The sequence below is a fragment of the Parasteatoda tepidariorum genome, chromosome 8, assembly GCF_043381705.1.
Source record: "Parasteatoda tepidariorum isolate YZ-2023 chromosome 8, CAS_Ptep_4.0, whole genome shotgun sequence".
NCBI classification, from domain to species: Eukaryota; Metazoa; Arthropoda; class Arachnida; order Araneae; family Theridiidae; genus Parasteatoda; species Parasteatoda tepidariorum.
This window is the reverse complement of record NC_092211.1, coordinates 45,238,998-45,251,447: the sequence shown is the minus strand read 5'-3', so window position 1 is coordinate 45,251,447 and position 12,450 is coordinate 45,238,998. Positions and strand designations below refer to the sequence as shown.

Below are 12,450 nucleotides of genomic sequence, written 5' to 3'. Positions count from 1 at the left end.
TCTTAACTATGCACACAAAAATTTATTCACAAATTTTAAATATATCTAGAGGATTATTTGATTAAGAAAAAAAATTGAAAATTTCCAGATGGAAATAAAAGTCAACTTGCTTAAGCATGCAAAACATGTGACCATTCTCAAGACTTGCCAGACGTGAATGAAAATAAAGAAAAGTAGATTGAAATTAAGGCAGTTCAACTGTGTTTAGGTACAACAAAATCCTTTATTTATGATATTGAAATTTTCCTGAGGCAAAATAATATTTATAAATCTTGTGTTTTTTTATCCATATAGATAGCATTTCTGTCTTTGATGAAGACTTTCGTTTTTTTTTTTTTTAACGAAACATGACGGTTTCTTTCTGGCACAGCACTCTATAAAGTAAAAAAAGGATATAATACGTTTTAAGATGAAATGCTTTTAACCTTCAATGCATAATAAAAAACGAATTGTTTTATGTATTTTAACTCATTTGTGTTTTTGGAGTTGTAATTTTCCCCTCATAATATAATCCCAATATTTGATCCAAGAGTTCTCCTGTTTAAATTGGTTTCAAAATTACAAGGCTAGAGAATTGAACATTGGTAGTCGGACACTCAAAAGTGGGTCGGCTGTTAACATACGGTTATAAAATTAAATACAGTAAACCAGAGAAATTGCGAAGGGTTTTTTATTCAGTCATGCATAATGCTAAACTAAATCGTTAGTTGTTTATGAACTGTTGAAAAGCACAAGTAGCTTACCTCTAACAGTTAGAACAGTGTGTACTTGTTCTTGACCTTTGCTGTTGTTGACAACGCACACATATTTTCCACTGTCTTGAAGCGTGGACCTATGAATAACTAACATTCCTTCTTGTTCGACTATTCTTCGGCTATTCGAAAATGACGTCATCAAACCAGAGTCTTGTCTGTACCATCTTACAGAAGGTACTGGGTAGCCATGAGCAACACAAGGAAGCCAAATAGTATCTCCATTTTGGCCTTGGACATCTCTTTTCCAGTGAACAATCCTTGGAGGCACAGATCCGTGTGGTTCTAGAACGATTCAGAAAGCATCAAAATCTTGTTTTATTCATAAGCAACCAAAAATGAATATTAAATGAAAGAAAATAGGAAACGTACGAAAACTGTTTAGACCGAACAAACAGGTCCTCAATATTGTTTTAGAATATATATTCATACATTGTAAAGCTATATTGAGGCTATATGAATATAAAGCCCGACCACCACATCGTTAATAAGAATTCCATTAAAAGGTCCATGATAAGGTTGCATTCCATAGTTCTGAAACAGATAACTGCGAAAAGCTATTTTAGTACACTGTGAAATATTCCGGATCAAATTACAATATAAAATAATATTATTGTTCATCATCCTTAATATCGGGGTCATCATCCGTAAAATCCATTTGTGCAGTAAAATAGAATACCGTCATTTTTTGAGTAATATTAATGTAATTAGAGGGATTCGATGAGTTATGGAAATGATTACTGTAAAAATTAGGGTGAATCAGATATTTAATTCCATAATATATTCCGGTAAAAATGGATTTAACATCAAAAAGTGACGGCACCCTGTCGGTATTTTTTTGCAATAATTTGATCTGGACTTTTTTTCAGTGTGTGAGGATCTCGTTTAATTTACTTTATTTCCTCTAGTACCCACTTTAAGAAAGTAATATACTTGATAACTTTTTCGCATTAAAAGTAGCATTTTACAATCAATTCTAATTCAATTCGGTCAAGCACAAAGTGGTCATAAAATCATCTTTATTCATTCTAATTTTAAAAAAGGCAGATACTGTTGTTTCTGGTATTTGTTAGTTTCAGTTTTAAAATTCTTGTGTTTTTATATTCAGAGACCAAAATTAGAACGAAATTTAATCTTCCTACAATATTTGATGTAGGTTTTTATGCTTAAAAATATATTTCTGCTATTAAAATAAAGTATTAATTTAATTTTGATCAATTATCATAATTGTATGTTATGGTGGAGGCTGTATAATATTCTTCGATTAAAGAAAAATGTATTTACTTATAACTGTTTTTTTAGTTGATTGCTTATTTTTATTACGCGTAATTTTAGCTGATTTTATTTTTTAATTTAGTGTTAGATTTTTTAGTCTAGTTAGTCTTAAGTATTTTAATAAGTAAGTGATAAATACTCTAATCTGAAAAAAAATATTGATACTGCCAGAAGTTAAGGAAACTGAAACGGAAGAAAAATTAGGATGCGTAATTCCTAATCCTTTTTAAGTTTCAAAACATAAATTCTGAAATTCCTCTTAAAATCAAAAATACTTTATGTAGTAAGTACATTTTTACACAAATTTTACTATCTCAAATGTTTAAAAAGTGAGTTTAATATCTTTCGGCATTAATCTATTTTCTCGAAATTAAAAAGAAAGTATCTAAAAAGCTTCTAGATGACTAGTACAAAATCTAAATTGGTAATATACTCAAAATATACTCTAAAATGACTATTAAGCGTCAAAACATACAGGACCAGTGGAACGTGTCAAGTGACTTAATTATTATGGAAAAGTACTTTTGGAAAAAGTAATAAAAGTATTAAAGCTGAAAAGTCATCATCAACGTAATGGGTAAAGAGGAGATTCCCTTGGCGCGAAAAGACATAAAAAAAAGTGCAATGGTTTATTACTTTTTTATGTTCGAGTTATTTAAACGTCGAAAAGCTTTAGAATTTTCGTCCTTTATTTTTGTCTCTAACGTCTTTTCTCGCCATTTATCAAGGAAGATAATTCTTTTACAATATTTTACCGCTATTTAAAGCTTATTAACCAATGGGAATACTTACTTGGCGAGAATTATTCAGAGATAATTTAAGTTGACAGTTTCTTTCACCAAATTCAATTAGATATGGAGACATTCTAATTATTCGCACTTTCCTTTTAAGTTTCCATATTTAGTCTAAAGAAATATAGTTTCTAAAGTATTTATAAGTATTTATTCAAATCGTTAAAAAAGTAGTTGTTTCAATTCTAATTTTAAAAACTGTGTGTTTCATTTTTGATGATTTTAGTATTACTTATTTCTACTGAAATTGTTATTTACATTGACATTAGTATAAGTTTAATATACATTTATTCTATTATTTATTTTTCTGCTTGTTATATCTTAGAGAAAAAATATGTAACTAGACTTAAAAAATGACTCAATCATGATGTAATCATGGTTTTGTGGGGGCGGGCTTAACGACCATACCAACCTTCATCTATCAAAAGGTACCTCATGATTGACTCAAGTTAGCATGTCTTATATGCCAGTGAATTGATGTTTAATTTTCGTAGTGGTAATTACGCCACAATATTCCCCACCAGAATTTGGTGGGAATAGAATTCGATGAATTGATAACACTATTTGCTGTACTTGCGAAAGTACCGGAAGAGCTTTGTTGAGTGCTGAATGTGAGAGGTGTATTAACTACACGTCGTAGCGTTCGTTGTTGTATATAGCAGTCACAAGTAGCAAGTCAACAGTTCGATGTGGACTATCCATCAAAGTAGGCGTTACCTTCAAGTTATTTTGCGAAGTGGGCGTTTCTACGTGTACAAACCATGTCCGGATGATCACCAATGTGGGGGTGGAGCTACCGACCATGCCAACCTTCATCTATCAAATTGTACCATTAGCATGTCATATATACTAGTGAATTGATGTTTAATTTTCGTAGTGGTAGTTACATTACAGTTCAATCTTTCATTTATAATTTGATATATTCATTTTTGGCAAACCAGATAATATCAGTATTTATTTTAAATGCCGTTATTTATAGCCAAACTATTATTAACGCAAGAGCTGCTTAGTTAAAAGTGGTATTAAGTACTTTTGATATTGGCGTTATAAGTGCTGGGTAGTGAGAACCAATTATACCAAGGTGATTACAATTAGTACTATCGTTATAAAGTTTTTACCGCCCGCCGAAACGGATGTATACCCTAATGTCACCATCCTACACATTAAGGCATCTAATATGCAACCTTTATTTCTTACTAGCCGCCAAAGGCGCCCAGCTGTTCGCCAAGCTAAAAGTTTTCACAAATAAAGTTTTTTAAAACATAGCCGGAAATCTGAAGATTAGTGGACAATTAAAGTGTTCCTGTCCAGCAATTTTGTCTTCATATCCAGTTCTGCTGCAGATGTGTTATAGCTCTTGAGGATGTTTGAAATTATATAGCTACAACGCTTAAGAAAAAAAAAACTAAAATGCTAAATACATGAAAAGAACACGAAAACGAATAAATTTTTTATGGTATCAATTTCTATTTCTATATAATTTTTTATGGTATCAAATTCTATTTCTATATCTGTTACGTCAAGCACTCAGGTATTATAATTTGATCTAGTTGTGCTTGTATAATTTTGATCTAGTTGCGCTTTCTACGTCATTTTGTTAACATCGTTTGGTTTGTTATTTAACATCGTTTGGTTTGTTATTTCTAAGTTAACTTTCAAAAAATTGGCTGGCATCAGCATTTTTATTCTTTAAGTTGTTTATTTTTTCTTTTGGAATTCGTTCCTTTTTAGCGAAATGTTTTTCAACCTAATCGAATTCTTTGCCGACTGTTCTCTGTATATATAAAGAAAATAAAGTAAATATTTTTAAAGTGTTGTGAAAAGAATTTTTAGTTGTACAAAGTACTACAATATCGCTATAAAAATTATCGTCTTCGCTTAAGAAAAAAAAAAAAGAGCGTGGAAAGAAGAAGAAAAACTTATTATAACAATTATGAACAGCGACAAATATATCAAAGCGAAGCGTTCTATTTACGTATCGAATATGTTGCCACATTTTTAATACAAAAGTTAAACTTTTCTCCACTTTAATAAATGTAAACTAATGCGAACTTTACAATTAAATTATTAATTCCTTCGTATATTATTGGTTTAAGTTGTCGAAAATTAATATTTCAATTGTAAGGTTCGCATTAGCATACATTTATAAGAGTGGGGAAAAGTATATGCATTTTTTAATAGTTTTTTGAATATGGCTCTTTGAAGACGAAAAAGCAGACGAAAAGCATAGACTTACAAAATGACTGATAACTAAATAACTAATCCAAATTTTTGAAAAAGAAAAAAAATACTTCTTCATTATGTCAAAACACAATTATGTGCCGAGTTTCGTGCCTGGGCGAAGCTTCTGGGGCGATATATTGTGATTACAGACAGACAGACACACACACAGCCGCATTTATTATTATGTATAGATTTATAGTCGTATATTCCGATGTGGATTCATAATATTAGATTTACCAAATTCTGCGCTAGAAGCTCAATTTGCTAAAGATAAGATTAACTCTACGTATTATCATTTAAAATGTGATATTCAGATTTTATCATAATTTTTCTATGACTCAATTCAAATTTATTTGTTATTGTTGTGTTTTCATGATTTAAGATTTATGCTTATAGAGACGCGCTTCAAAATCGCAAGTATGAATAAAAGAAACAAGTGGTTTCATATACCTCTTAAATTAAAAATTCGGCGACGCCATCATCATTTTTCATGAAATTATGTTGATTTTACTTGTGATAACATAACATATGAAACCATAAGTAAATAATCCATAAGAACGAGCAAGTTTCATAATCTTAGATTTACCATAATCTGAGTGAAAAGTTAAATATAGTAACACTTAAAATGCGTTATTCAAAATTTATTTTAATTTTCCATCTGCCGTAATATCTAACTTTAATTTTATTTCATTATTTCTTATTTACTTGCGACTATTTAAGTTTATAAGTTCCATTAATTAAGTTTAAGTTTATGGAAATATGCTATTAAAGAGTATCAATACTTGAGAAATTATTAGTGTTGATTTTACTTGTGATGACCGAACTTTGGAAACCTAAATAAATAATTCATAACACCGTGCGAAATAGTTTTATTTTTGATTGATTGGAGCTGCTAGCTATCAATTCACTCATGTTATTAAATATTTATCAAAATTTATGGAAAAATCATTCTTTGGGATGCATTGCACGAACCAGTTGTCCGTAGGTAGTTTTGAAGAAGACAGTTAGGTCCGAAGTGTCCTTGAACGTATTTACGTCAAAATTGGCATGTATTGGTTCAGAATTGTGGATTTGTATTCCGTACATACACACATTACCTATAAATATTCTGTTTTATTTATATAAATCTTACTTCAATGTCATATATGAGAATGTGCTTTTAATTCGAAATAGTTTAAAAGAATTTAGAAAAAGTTTATTATGAAATTGGAAAAGAAAAATTAAAAGACAAAAATTTCATTCAGTCCAATCATTTTATAAGATGAGTTAAAGTTTTCATCAGATTATTGAAACTATCTTGAAAATTTTTATTATCTAATTACCTAATAATTAAATTTTTATTATTGTAATTTTTAAAATTACAAGCATCAATAAAAATAGAAAAATTTACACTAAAGTAAAAAAAAAAACTTTTTTTCAATAAATAAATGTCTTATGTTCTTTTATATCTGTTTGCACTTAACTGGTTTCATATTTATGCACACATTTTATATTTGAAGTTATTCATGTTTGAATAGGGGGATTATATAAATAGACTGTGGTTATTTAAAATTATAAGAATATAGCTAATTATATATTTTTAATACAACTCGAATTTAAATTATCAAATAAATAGATAGCAAAATTATTTTGATTGCCAAAACTACATTAAAATATTTATTTCTAAAAATTGCTTAATGCATTGATTAGTTATAGATACTCAGAATAAGAGTGTTATTGTTATAATACGTTGAAAACTACCATTTTAAATGTTACAAGTTTATGCTTATAAATAAACAAAAAGGATCTCAGCATATTTATATTCATTAAAATATCAAGAAATAAATTTATCAATAAGCAAAATAAAAAATTCTTTTAAGGAAAAGTAGTCAGTAAAACTTCAAGACTTTCAATTCGAAATGCATAAATATCAGTAGGGGAAAAATGAGCGCAATACGTCTCGTTCAGGGGATCTTACTATAAAGCTATTGGATGAACGTCTCACCCCTCTTCAGATCGATGACCTCTCGTCTATAGGATGAGCGCTACTACCCACTTTCTCAGTGCGAATGAGAGTTCAACCTCACTGATAAGCTCTCAGTAGGAATGACATAGCGTGGTTTAGACTAAATAAATGCTTCTTTAGAATTTTGAGTATTTATTTCTTCCCAACTGTGGGTACATTTAAACGATTTCGCACAAACTTTTCTTTCTGAAACAAGTTTCAAATGAATTCATAGCATTCGCAAAATTTCCTGAGTTATGTTAATTATATATATTCTCTTAACGTCGCATGGTTAAGACTAAACAAATGCTTCTTAAAAAATAATATTTATTTCCTCACATCTAAGGGTATTTTTGAAGAAAAAAAAAGAATTTTTCTTTGTAATTTTAAATAAGTTTCAAATAAATATTAATTTCGCATTAGAAAAAGTTATATACAAAATTATTTATTATAAGTTATTTTTTCAACAAAATTTTCCCTTTCTCTACAAGCCCATTCAACCCAAGAAATAGATTGCTTTATAGAGAATATTATTTATATATTTACCATAAAATTAAATCAGTTGTTTAATTAATAAAATTAAATCTTTCCTCCTACTTCTGAAACTATCAACTCTGTTATGAAATCTTCTGCAAAAATCCTTATTCTTAGGAAACTGGAAATTTTATGCTTTATTTTTCTTGCTTGGTTTCATTAAAGTTTATATCTGAGTGAAAATACTTTCCGAAAAAAGTAAACTCGAAGTAAACCACTTTATTCTAATGTATGCAGGAGCATGAAAACAGCATAATTTTATTAGCTGAGACTACCTGATTTCAAACAGACTTTTCAGTTTAAAATTTTCTTGACATAAAAACTTGAATTGACAAGAAAAGTTTTTTGAAAAGTGTACTGTAAACGATATTTGACTCATTGAGATATAAAATGGTGATATATAAGCGAATATTTTTTCTTCATAAAATTAAAAAAAATAATCAGCTATGAAAGGCAAGATCTAATCAAACTATTTTATTTTTTTTATAAACATGTGTTTGAAGCAAGCGAATAAACAAAACGATAAATTTTATGTTGTAGATATACATTTTTTTGGTAATCTCAGAAAAATGTTATAATTTGCCACAGCTCAAAAATGTCGAAATAAATTAGTAAATTTTTTTTCTTCGATATTTTCATTCCGTTTTTTTATTTTACTGTATCGAATCTTTTAAGGGAATTTTTTAATTATTACTTTAATAAATATTTGTTTATAAATACTTTATGAACAAATACTTTGTACTTTAATAAATTTATACACGTCTTTAAATATATTATTTATATTCCACCATTTGAGAATGTTACATTGGGCAGAAAGTATGATCGAAACTACCAGAGGGTAGTAACATTTACCGTGTTTCTGGATTTACAGGAGCACAAAAAACTCGGTTATGTTTTATAGAAGCGCTTTGTAAATGATTTTAGTAAAATAAACAATATAATATGGTTTTATACTTTGTCATAAAATTTGATAGATATCGTAATATTTGGTAATTATATCATGATACCTTAAAGTATGGTATAAAAACCATTTATTCGGTGAAATTTATTTTGCGGTAAAATTTTCTTTATTCGTTTAAATTTTCTTTATTCGTTTAAATTTTCTTTATTCTTTTAAATTTTCTTTATTCGTTTAAATTTTCTTTATTCGTTTAAATTTACTCACAGTTTTGAATTGTTTACTAATAGTGTAATAATAAGTTCTGTAATTTTAAAAATCAGAATATCCCGTAAACCTTCACCATGTGAACGGAAAAATTACCGAGCCAATGCTTTAAATACCGTATTTATTGGCTTTGTTAGCCAGAATTAAGTTTGTTTTTTTACCAGAAATGTAAAAACCATACAGTAAAGTAACTAATCCAGATTTTTTTTCTCAGTCTAATCTTAAAATTTCTTAATTAAATAATAACCCATAATTAATAAAAATGGTCAAAGATTTATTTGAATTAAATAAACTATGAATTCATAAACTGAGTAAATAAAGGTTTATCTATTTATTGCTTTATTTCAAATTGAGGTCCTCAGATTTAGCAAGATGAGAAGAAGGAATATTGTTAAGCGTATTTTAATGGTACATTTATTTGTAGGGAGATATTATTTTGCTTGATGCTTGTAAAGTTATTAAACTTAATGAAACAGAAAAGCATTTTTTTTAAAAGTAATAATATTGAATAGTTATAAAATTGAGTAAAGTGCCTGTAGCAGAAATAATGAGGGTAAAAGGCAAGTAAACAAAAATATTTCCGCATTTCCACTCTTATTTAATTTCTCCACGTTATAAATAGATTATTAAAAAGGGAGAAATTTCGAAATAATACATCAATTCAAAAGTGACTTAAATGTGCAAAAGACTCGAAACGTTAATTAAATTTCATTTTACATTTTGTGAACACAACAAATGCCATGAAAAGCAACACTCACCTTAAAAAACTGCTGTAATTTCATTATAATAATTCCGTTTCAATATGTTAATGCTTTCAGGGAAATGTCAGAACGAAAACATTATTAAAATTCAAGTTATATTTAAAAATTAAAAAAATATGTATAGATTATCTGCAGGATCTAACGTAAATAGTTTTATATAACTGAACTAAATAGTTTAGATGCCTTTTATAATACATTTATTTACACAAATTTGGTATTTTATTCTTGAATATCTATGCAATATTTTCCATGCATAGTGGTAAATGCAAATTTTTTTAAGAAGTACTTAAATGTCAGGTGCAACTGTATTATGTCTTCAACTTGGTTTATAAATATGAATTTTGTTTTAGATAAAAGACTAAGCTGATTTGTGAAAAATTACAACGTAATCTTAAGCAAATGACATTATGAACATGTGACAGAATTTTAAACGAGATGTACTTCGTCAAAACAATATGTTCTCTGTTGCATTTTGTAAAATTAGGTGTAATAAAAGATGTTTAAAAGCGATACATCTGACTATTGTAAGTGTGACCAATGTTTATACTTTTTGAAATCAACATATATAAAATTGTTTTTATTGCTACACTAAGTGTTTTAGGCTGTAAAATTAGTAAATCGTTTCTTACTATAAATATTTTTCAAATGAGAGCATTACATACCGAGTGTTTCATATGTGAATCATTAAGTAATTTAATAATTAAACAAATTGATGTTAGTCTTGCAATTCTAACGCAAATCTTCATTTCGAAAAATAAATTAACAGCGACCTTGTATCCACCTGGGAGTTAATTCAAAGCTTTCTTCTAACAGATTGACATACGCTTGTAAAATATTTTCGATCTCTGTTTTAAAATGCTTAAGACTGAATATATAGGTCATTTTATTAATGTCAGAGTTTATTGTTTTCTGAGTATTTATTTATACTCTTAAAGTAAATTTCAAGTTGCATGAATACGTTTTTATAAAGGGTAAGTTTTTAAAATGATTATTTTTAATGTTTATTTTTATGTAATTTTCTTTTGATTGCAGTTAAAAAATGCTAGCAATAAAGATTATTTCTTATTTTTCAACCAAAGCGATAGGTTGCTATAGCACAATACAAATTCAAATACGAAATACAAATTCACGATTTTTAAACCAAAAAATGAACTATATAATTTTGCGAGAACAGAAATAGTAAACTCTTGGGTAAAATAATCTCCTGGAATATTAATTTTCTTTCAAATTAATTTGTCCTCAATTTGATAAGCATAAACTAATTTTTAACACTTATAAATGTTCAATAGTCAAACAGGCTCTTTCGTATTCGTGGAGTTTGATACACAATTCTAGCACGAGATTTTCATATCATGGAAACTATCAAAAGCTCAAAAAAAAAACTATCATTGAGTGTAATGACAGGCACATAAATTGAAAACGTAAATTGTCGTAGCTAGAAATAAATTTCACAAGACCAAAACAAAAAATAATTTTTTCCTTAAGACTTTTATTATTTTTGTTCCAACATTTTGTTAACATCCTATAAAAATGAATGATTTCATTTGTATTTGTTGAATTTATTGATTTTTGATTTTTCGTATTACATAGTATATAACTAATTACATCATCATTTATTTTTATGCTCTAAATATATCAACTTAACAGCTTCCGATTAATCAAAATTTATAAGTTACCTGTCATTATAACTTTCGCCCATTGATCACTCAACCTTGTTTCTCGACTTAATTTATTATGAACTTGGCATCTGTATTTTCGTAGAGTATCAGCTTCCTCTATATGACGAATATGAAATTCACCTGTTGAAAAGACTGCATATTTTCCTGAAATAAATTTAAAAATTATTAATGACAACTTTTAAAGTTTTAAAATTAAATTAATAAAAAATCAATTTAAGAAATTAAATAGCATTTACACTTTTATTGTTCTGTTGTGCAGTGAGCAAAATAATAATGATAATGATTATAATGAGAAAATAGAATACCATAATTTTCGATTTATTATTTCGATCGCTACGATTTACGATCTAACCATAAATATGCTATGAAGTACACTTAATTATTGTATTTTTTTGTGCAGGCAATTTTTTAAGTTATTAAACACATTAAAAACGTACTTTCTCTGAATAAACGCCCCTTTTTATATTTTGATTGATTTAGTTTCTTTACCCCCCAAAATATGGTCCTAATAGCTTAGGCAGGGCTTTCGGAAACCTTAATGTTTATTTTGAGTTTTGTGCATTTTGCCATGTCTCTAAAACTAAATGTATTTGAATCGTGTAAAGCAACACATTTTTTTTTCTTATTTATGTTTCAGTGTTTAGACTGTTTAGTTTCATTACGTTAAAAAATATTAAAGTTTATAGGAACACAAGTACTTTAATTACAAATTGCGTAATTTTGATTGACAAAATTTAAAATTTGAAACATTATTGCACAAATCTTGCATGGTATTGAACATATTCTATAGAACGAAGTTAAAATTCACTGTTATTATATAAAACTTGAAAAATTTACAAATAAGTGTAAAAAAAAAATTCAGAAATTTTGATTTAAATAAAAACACCAAGAAAAAAATATGGTTAAAACTATCAGAATATAGTAAAGTTTACTGTGCATCTGCCTCTATTGGAACACCAAACAGCTCAGTAATTTTGACCGAAACACTTTGGTAATGATTTAGATCAAATTAACAGTAAAAATAGTATTATAATGTGTAGTAAAATTTGTTAAACGTGGTAAAAAAATTTATCGCAATTCCTTAAATCCTGGCATAAAAAACATTTATGTGGTTAAATTTACTTTTCTGTTTAGTATTTTTTACTAATGGTGTTGCTATAAGAAATTTAAATTTGAAACATAGAATTTCCAGCAAACAGTATTTATAAGAACGAAAATCATCAAATGAATGGTTCAAAAACCGTATATTTAGGTTTTATTAACTAAAATTATAATTATTTTTTACC

The 12,450-nt window shown here is 27.6% G+C and overlaps 1 protein-coding gene across 1 annotated transcript in view; it reads right to left on the bottom strand.

The window, feature by feature from the left end:
- The window catches only part of LOC107452972 (cell adhesion molecule Dscam1), a 245,490-nt gene that overhangs the window by 125,857 nt on the left and 107,183 nt on the right, over window positions 1-12,450 (bottom strand). The window contains exons 4-5 of the mRNA XM_071184720.1: window positions 11,162-11,308; window positions 744-1,037 (exon numbers count right to left, since the gene is read on the bottom strand). Coding sequence (XP_071040821.1) covers window positions 744-1,037; window positions 11,162-11,308 — 441 coding nt within the window. The remainder of the gene's footprint in view (window positions 1-743; window positions 1,038-11,161; window positions 11,309-12,450) is intronic.